This window comes from Dermacentor albipictus, chromosome 2, assembly GCF_038994185.2.
Source record: "Dermacentor albipictus isolate Rhodes 1998 colony chromosome 2, USDA_Dalb.pri_finalv2, whole genome shotgun sequence".
NCBI lineage: Eukaryota > Metazoa > Arthropoda > Arachnida > Ixodida > Ixodidae > Dermacentor > Dermacentor albipictus.
The window spans coordinates 55,041,799-55,067,376 of NC_091822.1; the positions used below are offsets into that span (position 1 = coordinate 55,041,799).

Consider the following 25,578-nt stretch of genomic DNA (forward strand, 5'->3'; position numbering starts at 1 on the left):
CCCTGAACTTGTTTTCGAGCTCCTTTGTCAGCCTCCAAGTTTCTGCCCCATATATCATCACCGGTAGAATGCATTGATCCTACATCTTTCTTTTTAATGATAATGGTAAGCTTGCAGTCAGGATCTGACTGTCTGCCGAATGCGCTCCAACCAATTATTATTCATCTGTAAATTTCCTTCTCATGATCAGGGTTCCCTGTGGGTAATTGATCTAGGTAAACGTACTTTTTCACAAACTCTAGAGGCTGACTCGCGATCCTGAATACTTGTTCCCTTGTCCAGCTATTGATCGTTATCTGTCTTCTGCATATTAATCTTCAACCCCACTTTTATACTCTCTCTGTTCAGGTCCTCAATCATTTGTTGTAATTTGTACCCAGTGTTGCTGAACTGGACAGTCTCATCTGGAAATCTAAGGTTGCTGAGATATTCGCCGTTGAACCTTACTCCTAAGCTTTCCCAGTTTAATAGCTCGATTACTTCTAATCATGCGGTGTATAGCAATGGAGAGATTGTGTCTCGTTGTCTGGCCCCTTTCTTCATAGGCATCTTCCTACTTTCTTTGTGGAGAATTAAGGTAGCTGTGGAACCTCTGTTGATACTTCACAAGATATTTACGTAAGCGTCCTGCACTCCTTGCTTTCGTAATGCCTCTATGACTGTGGGTATCTCGTCTGAGCCAAACGCTTATCGTAATCTGACAGCTATATAGAGAGACTGATTGTACTCTGCGGATTTCTCAATTACCTGATTGATGACATGGATTTGATTCATTGTAGAGTATCTATTCCTGAAACCTGCTTGTTCCTTTGGTTGCCTTAAGTCCAGTGTTGCTCTTATTCTATAGGAGATTATCTTGGTGAATATCTTATATATTGGAAGTAATCTAATGAGCCTATAATTGTTTAATTTTTTAACTTCTCCCGTATTGTGGATTCGTATAATGCTGACATTCTTCCACTTCTCTGGGACCGTTGAAGTTTTTTAAGAATTATGTCTACACTATATTTGATTAAATCGACTGGTAGTCATCTTCTCCTGTCGCTTTCCCCGTTTCATGTCTTGCAAGGCCCTTCTAACTTCATCGCTAGTTATAGAAGGAGCTTCTCTAACCTGTTTGTTACTACTTTGAATGGAAGTATCGTAGGTGCTTTGGGCGCGGTACAGGTCGGTATACAATTCTTCCGCTGATTTTACCATATCATCGAGATCGCTGATGATATTACCCTGTCTACTTCTCAGTGCGTACATCTTGGTTTGTCCAATGCCTAGTTTCCTTCTCACTGTTTTCAGGCTGCGTCCATTTTTTACTGCTTCCTCAGTCTTTCTCGTGTTATAATTTCGAATATCCCTTATTTTCTTCTTTTTATTTAGTTTTGACAGTTCCACGAATTCTATCTGATCTCTTGAGCTGTACACTTTCATTCTTTGTTGTTTCTTTATTAGGCCCTTTGTTACTTGGGAGAGCTTACCTACTGGTTGCTTTGGGGTCTTACCGCCCGTTTCAATTGCTGCTTCTGAAGCCACCCTAGTTGTGGTATCATTCATTGCCTCTACGTCATCTTCATCTCTCTGTTCTAATGCTGCAAATTCGTTTGAGAGTGCCAACCTGAACTGGTCTGCTTTCACCCTTACTGCGTCCAGGTTGGCCTGAATGTATATATATATATATATATATATATATATATATATATATATATATATATATATATATATATATATATATATATTTGCCCATAAACGACGTGCTCTAACGGAATAGAAAAATGCCGAGTCCGCGCATCGTCATGCTTTTGTCGCGTTCTCACGCACTCGTTCTTTGTTGTGCTGCGAAAGAGCACATTTAGCGAAAATGGTGGAGACATTTCAGTCTGTCGCATTCAGCACACAGTGCGTTTGCTGCGTACCTGAGATAAATGTTGAACATAACCCAGAGGGCCAGGCAGAGAAGCGGGAACAACTCGTAGTACCTGCAAAAGAGGGATTACAGAGGCGTGCCAGATATATTACCGCAATCGGGAAGCAAGAACAACAATAGGCACGCCGCAGAGCTCGCGCTTCACAGCAGCTCGCGAGTCATGTTATCTTTATGGGCATGAGCACAACCTGAGCATGAGCATGAGCACGAGCATAATGATATTTGAGGAAACTACATATGGCCAGATCGCACGAGCGTTGTACTAACACATCGCTTTGTTACTAGAAGTTTCGGCTCTAGCTGCTCCAAGCGACATCGACCGCAACAGTAGCAATAGTACCGACGAAGAACTAAAAGAGTAAAGGAACGTGTAACGTGACGGAGGTGAACCTTCCCATTCATTTGAATACGTATTCGAGGAGATACCTGAAATTTATGTTTTACGCACAAACTGTAGCGAAGTGTATATGCTGGGAAGATGGCTTTACTTTTAGGAGAGGGTCTATAAACGTTTTCTAGACATAATACCATGACATCAGCTGCTGCCCTGTAATTGTAATTTACTTTGCCTTGTCTTAGTTTATTGGCGTTTTGCGCTGCGCACACTACGATAACAATAATGTTTCTGCGGCATGCATTTCGCGCGTTTTTGACGATTGCGCAATGAGATGAACGCGACACATTCCTTGGATTGATTCCTTAGATAAACTGTACACCCTGATTCGCGTGCTGCGAGGCCAGGGTCCAGACAAGTTGCACTAAGGTTACTTCTCTTTGACCACAATTTTGTTTTTCTGTGGAAGAATTACGGCGACCATATCATCGAAAACGCTGTCATCAGCCGTGGCGCCACCCGTCGGGGCCTGTTGTCTGGGATCCGCATTAAATATGCATCAGGAACGCACTTGGAAGGCCGTCACCCGTGGAAGCCGACGCATTCCATCCCCGACAACTAGCGCCGTGCAGCCCAACCAAGCGGCCGAGAATGCAACTAAAGCTGTAGCGGTCGCTCCCACTGTAACCCGCCTGTCGGGGCAGGCCGCACCTTTTTATTGCGATAGCAGTTATATGGACATTCCAGGCGGATTTCTGCCGTCGCCGTCGCCGTGAGGTTCCGTACGAGTGAAAGCGTGTGAGCGTGAACCGGCGAACGCGGTTCAATCTCGCGTGCGCGAACGAGGAACGCGGCCCGGATGCGTGCCCTCTCCTGCGGCACGCAAGGCAGGGGGATGAGGCGAGGGAGGAGGGGCGTTTTTCTACGGTGGCTGCTACGGTGCCTCGGTGTCCTCCTCGCCCAGCGCTTAGTAAAGAGAGGAGACAACCGCGGCGTCTATTACAGCGTTGGCCACGCGAATCGCGGACGCCGTAGTAGACGCCTTCGGCGGACGCGGCAGGGATGCGTTGCCGACGGTCGTGTGTTTTGAAAGCGGTCTGCGACGTCGCTATAGTGCACGCTCGCGCGGGTGTCATCTTCAAATCGACCAGCGATGTTTGCAGAGTGCGTGTAGTGCTGGTAGCTTCGTATGCGCTGTGTTTTCGAAATTTCGTACGCGCTGAAGCGAGAGATGCGCGAAAGTAAGTTCAATTGCTGCTGTGGCCGCGATTTCTCACTCCAGCATTTTGACAACGAGTTTCGGCGCTCATCGAGCGAGATGTGTTCATGTTTACCTGTGCGCGCGTGACACCGTGCTGCTTAATTTAGTTAAAACACGTTGACGGGCGAGTTTGAATCCATGATAGAATGTGTCATCGTGACTCAACAAGCACGTAGAAAGAAGCAGACACACTAAGACAGCGTTGTCTCCGTGTTTCTGTTCCTTTATACGTCTTCGTTGAGTCACGCTTACGCATTCTATCATTGTTAATTTAGTTAGTAAGCGATTGTTTACAAGTTTATACGGCCGATAAATCTACTATCCTTACTTCGTACAGCAATCAACTGTTTTACTAATCTACTAATCGGTGCTTCGCCTTTCCGGTGAAACTTCGGTTCTATTTAAAGCAAAAGCTTTCCTAACCTCGTCGAGCCGAGTTTCCTCGTAGCCGTCAATGTGGTCTTCATTTGACAGCAGCTGTACCGTAGCCGTGGCAACACCGGAGGCGCATGCGCTCTCCGCATCTGGGTCGTCGCCTGACCACGTGACTCACCGCGCGCATGGCTAAAAGGAGCGCAGCGATCGCCTAGTCAGTGCGATCTGGACCACTGATGAGTGCGAGGGCGGGCCGTCTTCTCTGAGCGTTGCGCGAAAGCGGGGTTGGCTTTGAGCCGTCGTCGCCAAGCGGCATCTGACCACCCCGCGTGTATTGCCCGGCGAACTGCTTCACTGGAGAGGGTCCGGAATGCAACAGGCGCCGCACCGTCGAGATTAATGTAGCGACCGCGTTCCCGCCCTGTCCGTTTTTGCTTCAACGCTGCGCATGTTCGCGGCGTCACTTTGCATGTCTAACACTTGCGCTTTCCCTGTGGCACAACAGGCGTCGCACCGTCGAACGATGCGTGTCTACTCAAGCATAAACACAGTCATGTCTAGCCACCTACCTAGGCGCAGCCGTCATACCTGGCTTAACGATGATTGTATTGTATACTTAAGTGTAATAATTACAGCTAAATGAAAGGTTAACCAATTGAAAGCAAGACTGAACCAGGCTAAACCAAGCTTTCGCTTTGCATATCCAGGGTTAGCTGAGTTAAGCCGCAGCCAACTTTCTTTATTGCGATAGCAATTATATGGACACTTCAGGTGCATATTGTGCCGTCGCCCTCGCCGTGGGGTTCCGTATAAAATCCAAGGGCGATAAAACCGTCGCCGGGCGCCGTATGCTGTATGAGCGAGTGAAAGCGTGGGACGGTGAGCCTACGCACAGTCCAAGGTTCTTATCGCAGATGTCGGTTAAGACTACATAGAATTTAACCTCGTCACTTTTCTAAATGTTTTGGTGCAGCAGAGACACTTGGTTAACGCGACTTGTTTGAGGGCACTAGGGTGGATCGGGCTCACGCAATTAACCTGCTCCTGCGCCTCGGTTTTTTGTGCACACCTTTTGCTGTGATTATTTAGCAGACATGAAAAGGACGCTCAACTGCGTTGCACGTGCAGCACGGCAACGTTGCATATACAGATCATTAAAAATGCGTCTAGTAAACATCACCCTGTCCAACCTAGCTGACGAGGCGGGAAACGCGTGGCATGGACGCGCAAGAAAGCGTTTGCTTCCCGCGAGTGGGCGTTTCGAGGCACGGACGAGGTGCTTTCGCCCAATTCTAGGGAGCCGCAAGCCTCGCGGTGTCGGGTCACCATTGCTCCTCGTGATGAAAAAAAAAAAAAATCCGGCTTCCAATATCGTCACCGTAGCCGCCGGGGACGCAGACAGGGAGGTGTAAACACTGGAATTGCGGTAGTCAGTGGCCGAGTAAGCTCCACAACCAATGAACACGGCACTCGCGTTCCTGTATAGCATGTCCTGCGGTGTCTGCTCCTCTGTGCTTGGAAGCCCTATGGCAGCGATAGACCACGTGGTTGACGTAAGCCAATAGAAGGGCAGGCGACGCGGGGAAAAGGGTTCTGATACTGTAAAGCTTGTTTTTTCTAGTGATTCTATGGGCGGAAAGCTACAGTGGCCATCTAGTAAGCGCAGAGTCAGTGACACTCGGTAGCTCGCCGAGTCTTTTGGAAGCCGATGCGAGGCCCAAGGATCGATTGATGGACTCGTTTTTTACCTGAAGGCTGGTATGCGCATCAATTCTCCAGATGTGTGCTTCTTTGTAAGACCTGGGTAGGGGAGCACGACATCGTGCACCATTACACTATCTTTGTCAAATCTCACTTTGCTTCATGAAGAGTTTTCCAATGCCTTCTTCAACTTTTTCAACGCTGTTCCATAGCTGCACCCCTTTGGGTCGTATCTTGCCACACAACAATAATCGTCATCCGTCTTGTCCGCATTTCCTTCCTTTAATGCTGCGAGCTCGGTACTTCCAAGTCACGAACGGCATGCGCGTTATCAACGCGACAGAGCGTTCTCGACAGGAAAGTAGCCAGTGCAGCGTTTTCAAGAAAGGAAACTTAAGGAAGACAGATGGCGATTATTGTTGCGTGGCAAGATACAACCCAAAGTGTGTAAATTTGTTAAAGAATGTGGTAGCCATTCCGTAACGTCTCTTCAGTACGCCGCCTCTTAATGCACCTCAATGCGCCTTCACCCACCCTAATCCACCTTCATCGACCTTAATCCAACCTGGTCCTTCTTTATGCACCTTAATTGCGAGGAGGCCTCCACATGTCTGTACTCCTAAAACCCTTTCATACGAAAGTGCGTCAGACGTTTCCACAGCACAGTCGAGATTTCTGGCTCTCTTCTGCATCTTGAGCTTGCCTTAGTTCTGTGCAGTTGCTCAATTTTCGAATTCTATTACACGTTCTAGAAGGTTTTTACAGCTGATTATGCCTTGAGCATTCTACGCTTTCGAGGATGCCTAGCCCATTTCTCCGTGTGCCGTTTCATGCGTAGTTTATTCAATATATTCGTAATATTAATCTTCCAAGTACAATTTTACTATTTGATATTCCGAAATGCATTTCACATTTCAAGCACAATGCGGAGTTGAGCATAGCGAGAAATTGGGCTACTTGGTGCTCGTTCGTCTTGTAATGCGCGGAACACTAAATACTCAGTGCCCTTCCACTCTGTGAACCAGGATGACCAGCGAAGCTGTGTATGTGGGCTTCCTAATGGCGAACTGCACCTCCGCCGCGGGTCGTCCCGGCATAGCACTATCTCTGGGAAGTTTCTTGCTCACAACGACAAGAAAATTTCCTTGGAGGGCAGAGGTATACATCTTCGCTGTAAACACGAAAGGACGCCTCACATGAGAGACGACAGCGTGCACACTTCCAACTGTTTAATGTAACTTAAACATCTGGCGATGCTATCCCCTTCGCGTGATTTCGAGTGGCTCAATACAGGACGCGGCAAAGGCCGAAATGTTTCCTGGTTGACTGACTGAAAAACATTTATTTACAGAAGTTTTGTACAGGGAGGTTGCGGGGGCTGTCCTTAAGGGGCTGGCCCTGACAAACACTAGGTGGGCTCCCCCTTGCGGGAGCCCATTAGCGTCGGCCGCCACCCGGGCCCGCTCGACCAAGGCCCGTTGGGCCGTCAGGTCAGAGCAGCCGAGCAGGGCTTCCTACCAGCAACGTGCGAATATATCGAGCTCGGAACAGCGGCAGAAACGCTGTCAGCCGTGTGCTTCGACGCTGCAAAGTCACGCGAAACGCCATAAAAGCGATCGTATCTGAAACAGAGACAGTATGGACAGTATAGACACCTTTTAGCATGTCCCTTCCTTCCATGCCTGATGTTATAATTTCTGAAGAGGGTGTTTTTAATCTATTGTTAAAACTCGATATTAAGAAATCACCTGGACCAGATGATATTTCGAATGCCTTCCTTAAATAGTATGCAGAGTGGTGTTCAAAGTATTTGTGCGTCCTATTCACTCGATCATTGAAAGAAGGTGTTCTGCCGTGTGATTGGAAAACTGCTAGAATTAAGCCTGTGCATAAAAGTGCAGAGAAGACGTGTAGTGAAAATTATCGCCCTTTTTCGTTAACTTCGACAACGTGCAAATTATTGGAACACATCATTCATAAGCATCTAACTAATTTCCTCGACGAGCATAATGTACTGGCAGCTGTTCAACGCGGTTTCAGACGAGGGTATTCCACATGCACTCAGCTGGTCGAAACAATCCATGATTTTGCGACAGCAATCAACGAAGGAAAACAAACTGATGTTATCTTTATGGACTTTCGAAAAGCTTTAGATAAGATTTCGCACAAGAAACTATTTCATAAACTCAGTTTTATTATAAATAATAAACAGATATTAACATGGGTACAATCGTACCTATCTGATCGCCGTCAGTTTGTCGCATTGCATAAAACTTGCTCCAATTACGTTCCTGTCGATTCTGGTGTTCCCCAGGGATCCGTCCTCGGCCCCCTACTGTTTTTAATGTTTATTAATGATATTGTTAAAAACCTGTCAGTACGTGTTAAGTTATATGCGGACGACTGCGTGCTGTATGAGAAAATAAGTTCGACTGATGATCAAATTGGGCTGAATAATGATTTTGCAAAAATCGTTTCTTGGTGCGAGAAGCGGCAAACGTCAAATAACTTTGAAAAAACCGTATTTATGAGAATAACACTTAAAAAGATCCCTCTTCTATATTACTACACTGCTAATAATAATTTTCTTCGTCAAGTCACAGAATATAAGTATCTAGGTCTATGGATCTCTGATAACCTTTCTTGGACCAGGCATGTCGACTATGTTTCAGCAAACGCTCTCCGAAAGCTTTTTTTCTTACGACGCTCGCTTAAGCTAGCAACCCCTGGTACACGCCTCCTTGCTTACAGCACTATTATTAGACCAATCTTAGAATATGCAGTAATTATCTGGGACCCTTTTACAAAGGTAAACATAAATAAACTTGAAGGAATGAAAAAAGCAGTATGGTTTATATATAACACTTACGGGCGAGCATCAGTCAGTGACCTCCGCAAAAAAAGCGGTTTACCCTCTATTCCTAACAGAAATCGCATATGTCGCTTAAAGTTTTTCTATCAATTAATTAATAATAATTTGAAAGTTGACACCTCCAATATCCTTACCTATTCCTCGGGGTACCAAACTAGAAATCACCATTCTCTTTCTATAACACCATTAAATCCGGGAGTTAATTGTTTTAAATATTCCTTTTTTCCAAGGACCATCACTGATTGGAATAACCTAACGGATGATGTTGTCAGACAGACATCATTACATTCATTTCAAGAGCATTTGAATTGATTGTTGTTAATTGGCCTTGTCGCTGTATTCTCTTGTTGAATTTCTATGTGCAATTTTGTTTTCTATGTGTCTGTAATTCTGTACCTCAACACAATGTTTCCCACCTGCTATGATCTTGTGTACAAGATCGCAGTATTCATAAATAAAAAAATTAATAAATGGTGGCTAGAGTAGCGACAGCTTCTACACGACGAGACTAGAGCACAGCGACATGACAAATCGTGGAAAGAGCAACGAAGCTTTCGCTTTGAAATTGATGCACACAGTTCTCATGGTATTTTGGCAGCACTAATGGATATAAGAATGAATGAATGAATGAATGAATGAATGAATGAATGAATGAATGAATGAATGAATGAATGAATGAATGAATGAATGAATGAATGATCTTACCTCTGCAGCGATGTTTGTTTCGCGTCAGTGGTGTACCGCAGACTAGAACTTTCGGCTGCGACACTTCGGCCAGCCTCGGCGACGGCAGCGCAAAAGATCCTGGCTGACTGGAAGTCCTCTTCCGCGTCACTGGGCAGATAGATGACAGACCGCGAGGTAATGAGTGTGGCAGGAAACAACACAGACGCGCGGTGCAAGAAAGCGTTGCCGTAGAAATTGCAGCCGCAGGGTCCCCTACAAAAACAAATCTGGGCGTCTACTCTTACACTAAAATAAAGAGAATAAACGCTCTTACACGAGTTGTACGTGAGAGCGACCATTGAGGCGGTTAACGTTTCATAAGTGCACACTCGGTTATAGGGATTCCGTGATGGAGGGCTTCGCATTAATTTTGAGCGACTGAGTTTCGTCATTGCGCACCCCAAAGCATGGTACGCGAGCGTATTCGCATTCGGCCTTCATTGGGGTGCGGCCCCCGTGAACGGAGATCGTACCCGCGACCTCGTGCTCAGCAACACCCTCCATAGCCATTGAGAACCCGTTGCAGCTGTGGACACGTCATAAGCGACGACGGCCGGCCCATGGCATAGAGCACTTAAGAACGAAAAAGCTGTGTTAATTCAGCCCCTCGAGACGGCTCGGCGCGTTGGCCCAGCTGTTCGTTTCTCATGGCTGGGACTAACAAAAATGTGCGAGCGTTCTTACAAAAATGGCGCCCTGACAAAATCTGGGCCCTCGGCTGCCCTTCTTTTCGTCCTATATATGACCACCGGTTATCTTTGCGTCTGGTTTGTCAATTGGTTTTTCTTGTAGTATAGAGGTCTAGCAGTTTTATTTTTTACGGTATAACCGGTGACGTTTTCCTTGTAACCTGCAGGCCATTTTTGTCTAAGGCACACTAATAAGTAATTAGCTTTTTCTTTTCCTTTGCCGTTACTTCTGATATTTTTTCAGCAACTTACCATTTTTGAGCAGGTAGTCATGCAGCAGCCAGCCATTCTTGGAAAGCTTGCTTGCCACCAGGCTCTAAAGGCGCCGTTGCTATTCGCTAAGTTATTTTACGACCGTTGTAGTGACCTTGCGTTTAAAACGATCCTAATTGTCCGCTATAAGTGAACGTCTAATCAGGAACAGCGTGTTACCTGATTACACCGAAATTATTATTCCTTCTGTAAATATGCGTGTATGCGTTTGTCTTTTCCATATCAGATTCGATAATCCATACTAATAATTCGTATTCGATTGGTATTCGAATAAGTCGATATTCGCCCACCTCAAGTGTTTACATAACGAATTACGACAGTTCAAAGCTTTTCGTTACCTTCAGACTGCAAGGTTAGAAATACATCGCGATTAAATAGAACACATTAAACGCAGCTTTCCTAGCGTGAAAAGCGCTTAGTCTACACCATCTCTAAGTTTCTTGTGGTTCTCGACGTTCCCGGTAAGACCAACGTTTGTGGAACGCGCTTGGCCGCATGTTGTTAACACGGCGCAGTTACTCGAGCTTTAAATAATTGAAATACTACATTTTCACCCTTCATTCATTTGATAACCGTCGTGGAGTAGTGATTGGTTTGAAAACGGTGAAAAGCGGTGAAAAACGGTAAAAAGCGGAAGCGCTTTTTTCAGAGGCGTGTGAAAGAGCTAAGCCGTTCCGATATTTATGCCTTTATTTTCATCATCATCATCATCATCAGCCTGGTTACGCCCACTGCAGGGCAAAGGCCTCTCCCATACTTCTCCAACTACCCCGGTCATGTACTAATTGTGGCCATGCCGTCCCTGCAAACTTCTTTATCTCATCCGCCCACCTAACATTCTGCCGCCCCCTGCTGCGCTTCCCTTCCCTTGGAATCCAGTCCGTAACCCTCAATGACCATCGGTTATCTTCCCTCCTCATTACATGTCCTGCCCATATGCCCATTTCTTTTTCTTGATTTCAACTAAGATGTCATTAACTCGCGTTTGTTCCCTCACCCAATCTGCTCTTTTCTTATCCCTTAACGTTACACCTATCATTCTTCTTTCCATAGCTCGTTGCGTCGTCCTCAAATTGAGTAGAACCCTTTTCGTAAGCCTCCAGGATTCTGCCCCGTAGGTGAGTACTGGTAAGACACAGCTATTATACACTTTTCTCTTGAGGGATAATGGCAAACTGCTGTTCATGATCTGAGAATACCTGCCAAACGCACCCCAGCCCATTCTTATCCTGATTATTTCCGTTTCATGATCCGGATCCGCCGTCACTACCTGCCCTAAGTAGATGTATTCCCTTACCACTTCCAGTGCCTCGCTACCTATTGTAAATTGCTGTTCTCTTCCGAGACTGTTAAGCATTACTTTAGTTTTCTGCAGATTAATTTTTAGACCCACTCTTCTGCTTTGCCTCTCCAGGTCAGTGAGCATGCATTGCAATTGGTCTCCTGAGTCACTAAGCAAGGCAATATCATCAGTGAATCGCAAGTTACCAAGGTATTCTCCATTAACTTTTATCCCCAATTCTTCCCAATCCAGGTCTCTGAATACCTCCTCTAAACAGGCTGTGAATAGCATTGGAGAGATCGTATCTCCCTGCCTGACGCCTTTCTTTATTGGGATTTTGTTGCTTTCTTTATGGAGGACTATGGTGGCTGTGGAGCCGCTATAGATATCTTTGAGTATTTTTACATACGGCTCGTCTACACCCTGATTCCGCAATGCCTCCATGACTGCTGAGGTTTCGACAGAATCAAACGCTTTCTCGTAATCAATGAAAGCTATATATAAGGGTTGGTTATATTCCGCACATTTCTCTATCACCTGATTGATAGTGTGAATATGGTCTGTGGTTGAGTAGCCTTTACGGAATCCTGCCTGGTCCTTTGATTGACAGAAGTCTAAGGTGTTCCTGATTCTATTTGCGGTTACCTTAGTAAATAGTTTGTAGGCAACGGACAGTAAGCTGATCGGTCTATAGTTTTTCAAGTCTTTGGCGTCTTCTTTCTTATGGATTAGGATTATGTTAGCGTTCTTCCAAGATTCCGGCACGCTCGAGGTCATGATGCATTTCGTATACAGGGTGGCCAGTTTCTCTAGAACAATCTGCCCACCGTCCTTCAACAAATCTGCTGTTACCTGATCCTCCCCAGCTGCCTTCCCCCTTTGCATATCTCACAAGGCTTTCTTTACTTCTTCCGGCGTTACCTGTGGGATTTCAAATTCCTCTAGACTATTTTTTCTTCCATTATCCTCGTGGGTGCCACTGGTACTGTATAAATCTCTACAGAACTCTTCAGCCACTTGAACTATCTCATCCATATTAGTAATGATATTTCCGGCTTTGTCTCTTAACGCATACATCTGATTATTGCCAATTCCTAGTTTCTTCACTGTTTTTAGGCTTCCTCCGTTCCTGAGAGCATGTTCAATTCTATCCATATTATACTTCCTTATGCCAGCTGTCTTACGCTTGTTGATTAACTTCGAAAGTTCTGCCAGTTCCATTCTAGCTGTAGGGTTAGAGGCTTTCATACATTGGCGTTTCTTGATCAGATCTTTCGTCTCCTGCGATAGTTTGCTGGTATACTGCCTAACGGAGTTACCACCGACTTCCATTGCACACTCCTTAATGATGCCCACAAGATTGTCGTTCCTTGCTTCAACACTAAGGTTCTCTTCCTGAGTTAAAGCGGAATACCTGTCCTGAACCCGCCGTGGTTGCTCAGTGGCTATGGTGTTAGGCTGCTGAGCACGAGGTCGCGGGATCGAATCCCGGCCACGGCGGCCGCATTTCGATGGGGGCGAAATGCGAAAACACCCGTGTACTTAGATTTAGGTGCACGTTAAAGAACCCCAGGTGGTCAAAATTTCCGGAGTCCCCCACTACGGCGTGCCTCATAATCAGAAAGTGGTTTTGGCACGTAAAACCCCATATATTATTATTATTATTACCTGTCCTGTAGCTTGATCTGGAATTCCTCTATTTTCCCTCTTACCGCTAACTCATTGATCGGCTCCTTATGTACCAGTTTCCTCCGTTCCCTCCTCAGGTCTAGGCTAATTCGAGTTCTTACCATCCTGTGGTCACTGCAGCGCACCTTGCCGAGCACGTCCACATCTTGTATGATGCCAGGGTTAGCGCAGAGTATGAAGTCTATTTCATTTCTAGCCTCGCCGTTCGGGCTCCTCGACGTCCACTTTCGGCTGTCCCGCTTGCGGAAGAAGGTATTCATTATCCGCATATTATTCTGTTCCGCAAACTCTACTAATAACTCTCCCCTGCTATTCCTACTGCCTATGCCATATTCCCCCACTGCCTTGTCTCCAGCCTGCTTCTTGCCTACCTTGGCATTGAAGTCACCCATTAGTATGGTGTATTTGGTTTTCACTCTACCTATCGCCGATTCCAGGTCTTCATAGAAGCTTTCGACTTCCTGGTCATCATGACTGGATGTAGGGGCGTAGACCTGTACAACCTTCATTTTGTACCTCTTATTAAGTTTCACAACAAGACCTGCCACCCTCTCGTTAATGCTATAGAATTCCTGTATGTTACCAGCTATATTCTTATTAATCAGGAATCCGACTCCTAGTTCTCTTCTCTCCGTTAAGCCCCGGTAGCACAGGACGTGCCCGCTTTTTAGCACTGTATATGCTTCTTTTGGCCTCCTAACTGCACTGAGCCCAATTATATCCCATTTACTGCCCTCTAATTCCTCCAGTAGCACTGCTAGACTCGCCTCACTAGATAACGAACGTTCTAGCGTTAAACGTTGCCAGGTTCATATTCCAATGGCGGCCTGTCCGGAGCCAGTGATTCTTAGCATCCTCTGCTGCGTCGCAGGCCTGGCCGCCGCCGTCAGACCTGCGACGCCTTTATTTTACGCATTGGATACGTCGTATTCATCTGCTGTGTTCTCAGTATCACAGACCAAGTAGCCCGAATCAATTCCTTGATCAAATCTTGGAATATTTTTGCAGATGTCTAGAGGCGTAGAAATTCACCATCTGGAACCGAGTACACTATGTGAGCTATATACGTACCGGTGATGATCGATTGTCCTTAAAGGGACACTAAAGTGAAAAGTGATTTCTTCTGCATCAGTAAATCACCGTTCTACAACACCAAAAACACCACTCTTACAACGATAAGACGTTTGGTAAGCCAGAAAAAGCGCAAGAACGAAATACGGGTGGCGACGCCTACTTAAGTTCCCGCACCTGGGGGCTGTGACGTCATGGATTTTGATGGCATCTTCTAGGGCCTACTAATTATATATAGCGGTACAGATTGACTACATTGTGTTCTAAAGGAACCAAATATTAAACATGCCAAGTTTCGGGAACCTTCATTCAGCCAACGCGGCCCAAATGCGAAAACAAACTTTGGAATCCCTGACGTCACGCTGACGTACCGGCGCTGGCGTTTCGGCGCGAAATTCAAATACTGATACTTGGACCTTCGTTTTCTCATCTAATATTCAAACTATTTTCTTGAAATGACTGCCTGTACTGTTCTGAAACAATGCTTTATTAGTGTAAACTGATTTATTGTTTCCCTTTAGTGTCCCTTTAAGAGCCAATGTGGCCGAGACTCCGCGTGCAGCTGGCTGAGAGGCCAGACATTCATTAAGAGGGCTTCTGTAAAACGGCTTTCTGTAGACTCGAGTGATCTTGGTCGAAACTCCAGGCGCCGTGTTTCTGGCTTTCAAAAGCGTTTGTGTTCGGGGGGGGGGGGGTGTCAAATGGTCTACATTGACACCCATTTATGAGAGTGGGGGGCAGGCGCCTCGCCCCCTCCGGTAGATACGCATATGCCTGCGGCAAGTTGTCTTGTCCGCTTTCGCTTCCCTTTGTCTCATTCTGCGTGTCAAGCAAGCGTAGGGCGGTAGACATGCGTGCTCACTAGTTTTCGAGCAGCACCCTGGCGACGTAGTAACCGAACACGGCGCACGAGGCGGCCACTGCGGGGAGCACCACGCACTGCCACTGGGCCGAGCTGAGGCGGCGAGTGTGGGGCACCCTGCATGCGTCGGCGGCCCAGCAACGAAAAGTTCTGCTTTAGCGTCAGTCGGCGACACGTAGTTCTGCCAAGTCAAACGTCATTTAATCGACAGGATAAAGTGGTCTCGTGCAAACGAAAGAAACCACAGCTGGTCGGTCAGAGCAGCAGAGTGGGTGCGAATATTAAAAAAAAGGAGAGCGTGTTTCACGTTAGCATACATTATAAGGTTGAACGATGGTATTAGGCGCAACATGTAGTACATATAAACTATTTTATTCAACGTCCATCTAGTCGTACCACAGGAAGCACTGATCAATTAAGTTCCTAGATTTATCGGGGTCCAGCATCAAAGTCATCAGGATAAAGATCAGGGTCCTAGACATCGGTGTCCTACAGTGACAGCAGCCACTTTTGCAACGCATCATCTGACGGACTGGACAATTTTAACGCACGTGCGCTTCCCACTTGAGAGAAGCTCCGTTTGTCAAGATTTCGCAAATGCACGGATAACAGAAACGAATGTGTTTCTGTTATCCGCGCGTTTGTGTTTTTTGATTGGGCTTTTATTGTGATCCATTAAAACAACTTATTTTGGAACATGTAAGAGCACTTCCCAGTGGGCCGTGCAATCTGGTTGTGCAGCAGTGGCAGAGCGCCCGTGTCGCAATCGTGTGGTTCTTAGTTCGAATCCCAAGTAACGTTTTTTTTCGTTCACGTTACCCATGCGTTCGAACATTATGTTACAGGGAGCGCCGTATTAATAGCTTGCACAGTACAATACAAAAATGTTTTCGATATAGAGACGGGCAGTGTAGTGAAATTTTCTTTCACTCTACTATGTAATTAAATAGGTCAACAACAATGCTAGTGTCGCCAACAGCTGTTAGAAGTTGGAGGGTTAGAGGTCGGTCGACAATATGCAACAATAGAAAATGATCCACTCAAACCTCTGACCGAACATGAAACACAGTTGAGACATAGTTGTTACATTAATCCAGACTGGGTTGCCGTGAATGGAAGTTTGATTGTGCGGCTGGAGCAAAAGCTTCAAGTGCCAGGCGTGCCTTGGAACCCGCGGGCTTCCACTGCAAGCTATTCAGAACATTGCACCTTGCGACAGTACATAAAGATATACTCGCACTAGCTTATAGAAAATATTTCAGCGCACTCTTGAAAACCTAAACGTGCATATTTCGTTCAGTCAAATTGTAGCCTCTGGCAAAACCTTTTTTTACTTGCTTAACGGTGGGCTTTCTGCACCCACCGTCGATCGTAGTCGATCATGAGGCGGTACTCCGGGCTACCCGTGAACGACGTCATGGAGACGAGAGAATGCACCAGTAGCGTGCTGTACAGCAGGTAGCCCTCCAACTTGGTGTAACGCCTGCATGACGAAAGCAGCGCGTTCGCCCACGCTATGCGTGAAAACGCCGAGAAGTGAACTTGGAATTAGCGTGCGTTGTTTGATCGCAGGATGAGTTGACTTAATGGTGCACGAGCAATGTGCAACGCGGGGACGTGAACGCAAATGCACTGACGGGACTCTGATTTTGCGACAGGAATGTGCCTCTCCGCTGACGCGTTGGTTCTTCTTTTCATGAAATGAGGAGTCGTGAATAAACAATGAGGAGTCACTCTCACGAGGGTTTCGACCCATTAACAATACGACTGCGCGACAACAGCAAAACACGTCCAGGATAACAATAGGCTCTGCAGATAAACTTCCGTCGCACAAAAGACCCAGTTAATTACTAAATCACAACATTCAGTGTTAGAACACATAGCGAAAAATGTCAACGATAAAAGGCCTACCGTTAGTGCTTTTGCATACTAGTCGCTATTCGGGCATTCGGCTATTTCGGCTATGTCAGCATTCGCGGCATGCTGACATAGCCGAAACCCAGCAAAGGTGGTGACAGTATCAAGAAATCGACACTTGGACGTCATTAAAGAAGTCTGTTACGTCACCAAGAGAAGTAGGCTTCGTAGCTGAAGAAAAAAATGTCATGAGCAGAAGATCAAAACCCACACCACTGACCGCCGAGATCACTGGCTCGGGAAAACAAAGGACTAGATTTTAGATCCTTAGTTTTTCAATCAATCAATCAATCAATCAATCAATCAATCAATCAATCAATCAATCAATCAATCAATCAATCAATCAATCAATCATCAGCCTGGTTACGCCCACTGCAGGGCAAAGGCCTCTCCCATATTTCTCCAACAACCCCGGTCATGTACTAATTGTGGCCACGCCGTCCCTGCAAACTTCTTAATCTCATCCGCCCACCTAACTTTCTGCCGCCCCCTGCTACGCTTCCCTTCCCTTGGGATCCAGTACGTAACCCTTAATGACAATCGGTTATCTTCCCTTCTCATTACATGTCCTGCCCATGCCCATTTCTTTTTCTTGATTTCAACTAAGATGTCATTAACTCGCGTTTGTTCCCTCACCAAATCTGCTCTTTTCTTATCCCTTAACCTTACACCTATCATTCTTCTTTCCATAGCTCGTTGCGTCGTCCTCAATTTGAGTAGAACTCTTTTCGTAAGCCTCCAGGTTTCTGCCCCGTAGGTGAGTACTGGTAAGACACAGCTGTTATACACTTTTCTCTTGAGGGATAATGGTAACCTGCTGTTCATGATCTGAGGATGCCTGCCAAACGCACCCCAGCCCATTCTTATTCTCCTGATTATTTCCGTCTCACGATCCGGATCCGCCGTCACTACCTGCCCCAAGTAGGTGTATTCCCTTACGACTTCCAGTGCCTCGCTGCCTATTGTAAATTGCTGTTCTCTTCCGAGACTGTTAAACATTACTTTAGTTTTCAGCAGATTAATTTTTAGACCCACTCTTCTGCTTTGCCTGTCCAGGTCAGTGAGCATGCATTGCAATTGGTCCCCTGAGTTACTAAGCAAGGCAATATCATCAGGGAATCGCAAGTTACTAAGGTACTCTCCATTAACTTTTATCCCCAATTCTTCCCAATCCAGGTCTCTGAATACCTCCTGTAAACATGCTGTGAATTGCATTGGAGAGATCGTATCTCCCTGCCTGACGCCTTTCTTTATTGGGATTTTGTTGCTTGCTTTATGGAGGACTACGGTGGCTGTGGAGCCGCTATAGATATCTTTCAGTATTTTTACATACGGCTCGTCTACAGTCAATCAATCAATCAATCAATCAATCAATCAATCAATCAATCAATCAATCAATCAATCAATCAATCAATCGATCGATCGATCGATCGATAAATCAACCAATAATTTTTTTCTTTAGTGAGGAAGTTTGCTTTTCGATGATGGCAGTCCCTGCGGGTCTTTGTACTGGAGACTGGCCAGGCCAGCCAGATCTTGGCCTTCAGGGCAGGCGTGGGGCCTGGTGTCGCTGCCTGAGGCAGTGAAGTCCCTCAGAGTGGAGTGGTTTAGGTTTAGGGGATGCAAGCCACACCCAAGTGTTGGGGAGCGCGAACAACCGGGTGTATCGAACTCAAAGGGAGGACAAAAGAACGCGGAGGGTCAACAACACGATTGGGTTGCGGCTTGGGTCTCCTAGCCTGAAACTCCCCAATGCCTCATCTTTAACAGCGATGGTAGTGTTCGCCCTGTCACATTTTCTCTATGTCCTTGCCAACGGTGCCGCACCCCAGCATAGGTCACAGAGCCATCGCTTCTTCAATGAAATTTATTATTTTAATAATTGACGGATACGTCGACTAGAGGTCGCTATCTGATTATTTGCTTTAATAAATAAGTCCGGATTATTTGGGCAGTCAGTGCGGTGATTCAGCGTTCAGTGAAGGCGTTAGGAACAAGCTGCATCACAAAAGGGTCTATTGTGAGAGTTGTGCAAGAACAAAAACGAAATGTTGCACAGCGAACGTATTTTAATATTAAATGCAAGCATCTTATGTCAAATTCCTTCAGGGAATATCTCAGAAATAATGTGTGCGCCGTTTGATATGCTTGTATAATGCAGTGAAATCTGCCTCTCGCCTGAACACGATGTCAGAAAATAAAAAGCGATGTCAGAAAATAAAACGAGAAACACATCCTTACGAGCTGTGCCAGAGGTATATCTCCATGAGCTGAGGGTTGCCAAGCACAATCGGCTCCAGGAACTCGGCGTCTGAAAGGAAAGAGGGATGTTTAATTGCCGTACCGCAAAATGTAGATTCACAAATATCGAGATTACAGTCAAACAATCTGTGCACGATTGTTTTGTAGCGTTTTCTGTAAAGGCGAAGAGAAAGGACTTAACGTCGTGGCTACTGAAATCGAACGCCCGTTAAGAGGAAGCTTTAGCTCGGGTCCTCCTATCTAAATACACGTAAAAGGAGAATTCGTTTTTCTCGGCAGCCACTGCACCGAACTTGACGAGTTTTGTTGCATTTAAAGGAAAAACTTAAAATACAGTGACTGCTGGTTTCAAATTTCTTATTTAGGTCCTAAATGTTTACAGAAAATTGACAAAAATTGAAAATTTTCAAGAAACGAAGCTATCCAGTTTAGAACTCTTTAACTCAGCAACGAAAACTGATAATACAATTCTGTGGATTGCATCTAGTAGAAAATCTAAAGCGGACAAAATTCATACGTTACACATCAATTTCAAAAAATTCGGTAATATGAAAATACATGTTCTGCAGACCCCTTTACACAACGTAACAAATTCACGTAAAATATAAAATGACATATCGAATTTGTCCGCTTTTCATGGTCTCATGGATGCCGTTCACAGAACCACGCTATCTGGTCTTGATGCAGAGCTATAAATTTGTAAACTTCGTGCTTCTATGTTTTGCAAACTCTCGAATTTTTGAAAATTCTTGTTGCAAAATTCAGGACATAAATCGAAATTCCTCTTCCAACAGTCACTAGAATTTAACTTTATCTCTGAATGTAACGAATTTTATTAAAATTGGTACAGGGGTTATCTCAGAAAAACGTTTTCGCGCTTTACATGTATTTGAATAGGCCGCGTGGGAGTCGGGCCCCAGCTAAAGCTTCCTCTTAAATGGCTAAATTGATTTTTTATACCAATAGCTTTCTTTGCCCACTTCCCCTTACTTCGGAGGATCTGTCCCGCGTCGCTCCCTTGAGAATAGGGGTTTAAAAGCCAGAGATAGTTTGCCCGAAAGCAGCGATATCGGGGGATGGCAGTCTCTTCAGGCTTGACGATTGACCGAGTGACCGCTCCTGACCGGCGGGTGGAGTCCGCATAATCACTTCCAGGCTTGCAGGAATGATGACGTGATGGCTATCGCCATCACGTCATCATTTCGCCGTTGAAATGACGTCCTGTCGTCGGGGTCACGCACACTCAGGCATCACACACAAGTGGACGTGTCAGCAAGACTGCAATACGAAGCCAACGCTTGACTTAGGCAATGCTGTTCCGGCAATTTGTGGCAGTCTTTTTATTCTCAAGATAAAGTGGTGGTGGTGGTGTCGCATATGGCTCATTATATGAGAAACGCACCATACTTGCTGCTTAGCTCGGCCAACTCACATAAAAAATCGTGTTTCTTAATACATTACTGCATTCTGAAGAGATGATGTGGAAATCTCATCACTGTGTCTGCTATCCTTACTTTTGAATCGCGTGTATGGAGAGTGCCAAAGAGGTTCTGAAGAACCATATTATCCTGCCAACACCACGAATACCTGGGCGAACTACAGCTCGACTACACGCAGAGAGAGACCTACCGTGTCCATTTCTAATATTCTCACGTTTAGCTGCAGTGTTCTCTACTGCATTAAAACTACGCAACAAGTTTTTTTCAATGTCGTGACCCTTCGTGTCCTCTGGCATAGCGCTGCTCAAGACAAGGCTTATGGCCGTCTCACGTTGTACCACCCGCTATTTGAACAAGTCACTGGGTTCGCAGGAAGAGGGATGCTCAAGGTGACAAACACGAGACCAAATGAGAGGATCTTGTTTGGCAACCGTTCATCCCCACGAGCAATGGAATACGAACCAGCCCTTTACCATACTGTTACTATTGTTGCCGTTTGTCATATCCCGGTACAAAAGCCGCTGTCCCGCTATCGCTTGCTACATGCATGAGCCTCTGCGGGGCCAGATGGTAACGAATACATTCTGAGAAAAAGAATTGTTACAGAATGCGGTCCCTGCTCGTTGCACTGCGAGCGACTGCCATAATTAAGGAGCGCGCGGAGCAACTCGAATGGAGCGCGTCAAAGCCAACTGAGAAACGCTCACGCTCGTCGCGGAGTGTGCGCTTGATCCAATCGGGCGACGACTCCCCCGGCGCGACGATCCGCTGCGAGGCCACGTCGTCCGTCGGCTTCTCCGGTGGAAGCAGGAGCTTGATGCGCGACGTGCGACGGGGCCCTGCAATGTGCGGAACAGGGCCGGTGGAACTTTTATTTTTTTGCCACGAGGAATTAACATATGCTGACAGCAGGTAACGCAATACACCAATGAGCACGGCGAGGACGGGTGTCTCCCAAGAATCTGAAAAGGCACATCTTGACAAGGACTGAACATACGGTGCGAACGCAAGAACGAGGTCGCACGCTCTACCGTAATCTATCGAGCGAGCACCAATCCTCTTTTGACGTGGTAACCTAACCCTTGACGGGGTAAGCATTTACCTGGCTGCTTTCCGCGCATTTTGCCGATTTTCTTGGCACACCGGCTGGCAGTCCCACAACATCGCGATGAAACCATTCCTGCTTTTCACGCAGGTATTGCTACTTGGAACGACAGAGACGGCCAGTGCAACGAATGAAGCTGTGTGTCGAGTTTGCTCAGCTCACTCGAACGGAGTCTGCGCACAAGAACTGCCGCATCAAGTCGACACCAACAGCTGGACACCGCCCCCTTCATCGTCATCGTCTTCACTCTACATAAGGAATAGCCCGGTCTGGGATCCCTTCAGTGGGCACACCGGCTGGCAGTCCCACAACATCGCGATGAAACCATTCCTGCTTTTCACGCAGGTATTGCTACTTGGAACGACAGAGACGGCCAGTGCAACGAATGAAGCTGTGTGTCGAGTTTGCTCAGCTCACTCGAACGGAGTCTGCGCACAAGAACTGCCGCATCAAGTCGACACCAACAGCTGGACACCGCCCCCTTCATCGTCATCGTCTTCACTCTACATAAGGAATAGCCCGGTCTGGGATCCCTTCAGTGGGCACACCGGCTGGCAGTCCCACAACATCGCGATGAAACCATTCCTGCTTTTCACGCAGGTTAGTAACAATTATGGTTCTATTCGAACGAGTGATCGTTGTTTCGTCCAGCTGGTGTGCCCTCACAATGTGTGTACATTATTTTCGCGCTTACGGAATGTTTTTGTTGCTCTTCTCATGCTCTGCGGGGACGTTGAGTGTAACCCTGGGCCTGGTACTACTGAGGAACTGCTTCGTCAGCTACTCGAAGGCCAGAAAACCATGCAAAAACGGTTGGGTGCAATAGAAGTTCAGTTAAAACAGGTGGAAGAATCTATGTCAACTGTAAAAGAACTAGGCTCTAAGATTGCCGATTTGGAAAGCACTGTCCAAAGTCTTGAAAGGAAACTGGTCGACCTTGAGGATAGAAGCCGCCGCAATAACCTTATCTTATTTGGTATTAACGAAAAGGTGTCTGAAACTTCGGCAACACTTTCTGAGACAGTGGTGAACCTATTTCGGGACAAGTTGGACGTACAGGTCTCCTCGATAGAAAGAATCCATAGGCTAGGGCGTAAACAAGCAAACAAATCTCGGCCAATAATTCTTAAAATGTTCAATCACTGCGAAAAAGTGAATGTACTTAAAAATTCTCATAAATTTAAGGGAACCGAAATCTCTGTGTCTGAGGATTTTTCCGCTGCTACAAGAACAATTAGAAAAAACCTCTGGGCGAGTGCAGCTGAGGACAGAAAAGAAGGCAGGAAAGTGAAACTTGTATACGATAAGATTAAGATAGATGATGTCATGTTTCGATGGGACAGCACTTTGATGAAAAGGGTTCCTATTGTTCAAGATAGCCGCAGTGTAAAACGAACACAATGAATAAATGATTGCCCTAAAAAGACGTTCCGGTGCATCAATGTCAATGCCCGAAGTATAGCGAACAAATTAACTGACTTAGACAGCATTATCCTAGCGCATCACCCTCACGTTGTAGTAGTGACGGAAACGTGGTTACATCCAGATATTTATGACAGCGAAGTAACACCGTGTAGTTATAATATTTTCCGGAGTGACAGAAATGGTCGCGGTGGTGGCGTCGCAATAATATACAAAGAATCTCTGCGAGTGTCAAGGTTACCAAACATTGACGGGCTAGAAAGTGTAATAGTGAAAGTATTCCTAGAGGAATTCCATTTAATAATTGGGGGATTTTATCGGCCTCCGAGCTCCAATAATACATTTGTAGAAAAGCTTAACGAATTCTTATGCCAAAATGAAATCCGTTCTGCTAACTTGTTGTTGACAGGGGATTTCAACTTTCCGTCAATAAATTGGTTAACCGATACTCCAGAGGCTTTAACTAGAGCCTGTCAATCATTCCTCGATGTGGTGCTCTTGCATAATCTGACTCAGCTAGTCACTGAGCCCACCCGCGTACAAAATTGCTCACAGTCAACTCTGGACCTCTTCCTTGTTACCGCCAACCTGCTACGCCGTAACCCCCATGTGGATGTCTTAGAAGGAATATCAGACCACAAAATGCTCAATCTAACCTTGGAACTGCACACTACACCAAAGCTTCAGAAGAAAGAGATAGTTATTCCCTTGTTCTCACGTGCAAGTGACGTCGATATTTTAGATGAGCTATACAGTTCGTTTTCTTCTTTTTCTGGTTTGTATGAATCGCAGAGTTCTTCTGTTGAGCACATGTGGGTTTTCTTCAAAAACTTAGTTCACCGATGCATAACTGATTTTGTGCCAAGAAAACGGAAAATAGTGCGCAGCAGCAATCCATGGATGACAAAGGACATTGCGCGTCTGGGGCGTAAACTGAAAAAAGCAAGACGTCAGCATACAAAACGTCTCTCAGAGGCCACAGCCGATAAGATTTCCGCACTACGCCAGTCGTTACGGGACTCTATCAGTAAGGCTAAACACTATTTCCATACTGTGCGTCTGAAAAACTTTCTTGTCTCATCTCCAAGTAAGTTCTGGCGATATCTCGCGCCGCGCAAGAAAACGGTTCTTGGCCTCTCTACAGATAGCGCGACTACGCACGACAAGTTAGAAATTGCACAGGCGCTCAACCAGTACTTTAGTTCGGTATTCACACATGACGACGGTTTCGCACCACAGTCCTATTCCATGGTTGATTTACCTCCAATCACTGACATTTGTGTAACTGAGGAAGGCGTGTTAGCCCTTCTGCTCAACATAAACACCAAGAAGTCGCCAGGTATCGATGAAATACCCAACACCTTTTTAGTCCGTTATGCTGAGTGGTGTGCAAAGTACTTAACCTTAGTTTTTAAGAAATCGCTAGAACGTTCAGAGTTGCCATCAGATTGGAAATTCGCAAAAATCACTCCGATTCCTAAAGAACAAAACCCGTCAACACCTTCTTCCTACAGGCCGATTTCTCTTCTGTGTACTTCCGTAAAGCTGCTAGAACACATCATCTGTAAACACATAACCGATTTTCTTGAGGAGAACCACGTTATCGATAACCGACAGCATGGGTTCCGTCGCGGTCTTTCCACTATTACTCAACTGATTGCAACTGTCCACGACCTGGCAGCAGCATTAGATAGGCAAAGTCAAGTCGATATCATTTTTCTTGATTTCGAGAAGGCGTTCGACCGCGTATCACATCATAAGTTACTGTTAAAATTAAAACCCATATTAAAACACGATTGCCTTCTCTCGTGGATTGAAGCCTATCTTTCGCACAGGCGTCAAAGTGTAGTTGTCGATGGTGTCCTTTCTGATGCGGTCCCAGTGGATTCCGGTATTCCGCAAGGCTCTGTTCTAGGTCCCCTTTTCTTTCTAGTATTCATTAACGACATTGCTGAAAACATACATGTTAAACTGCGATTGTTCGCTGATGATTGTATAATTTATCAAGAAATTTCTAGTCCTAACGATCAACTTCTTTTAAGCGATTCGCTATCTGCAATTGAAAACTGGTGCTCGACGTGGCAAATGACTGTGAATTTGAAAAAGACCGTAGCAATGACTGTCACACGGAAAAAGAATCCCTTAAGTTTTACATATCGCATAGCCAACAAACCCCTCTTAGTCGTAAATACCTTTAAATACTTAGGAATTCACATAACCTCTGATCTTCGATGGAATGCACATATCTCGTATATCGAAAAAAAAGCCCTAAGACAACTGCATTACTTGAGGAGAACACTAGCTCAATCTACTCAGGAAATAAAGCTTTTAGCCTATAAAACCTATGTACGACCGCTATTAGAATATGCTGCGGCAGTAT

At 45.8% G+C, this 25,578-nt stretch overlaps 1 protein-coding gene across 4 annotated transcripts in view; it reads right to left on the reverse strand.

Moving 5' to 3' along the window:
• LOC135901857 (Na(+)/citrate cotransporter-like) overlaps positions 1 to 25,578 on the reverse strand; it is a 73,529-nt gene that overhangs the window by 19,054 nt on the left and 28,897 nt on the right. The window contains exons 6-11 of one of the 4 annotated variants that reach the window (XM_065431690.1): positions 21,379 to 21,510; positions 19,212 to 19,281; positions 16,417 to 16,536; positions 15,054 to 15,170; positions 9,167 to 9,295; positions 1,908 to 1,970 (exon numbers count right to left, since the gene is read on the reverse strand). In XM_065431690.1, the coding sequence (XP_065287762.1) occupies positions 1,908 to 1,970; positions 9,167 to 9,295; positions 15,054 to 15,170; positions 16,417 to 16,536; positions 19,212 to 19,281; positions 21,379 to 21,510 (631 nt within the window). The remainder of the gene's footprint in view (positions 1 to 1,907; positions 1,971 to 9,166; positions 9,296 to 15,053; positions 15,171 to 16,416; positions 16,537 to 19,211; positions 19,282 to 21,378; positions 21,511 to 25,578) is intronic. The other 3 variants (XM_065431692.1, XM_065431691.2, XM_065431693.1) reach the window with 3 other exon arrangements.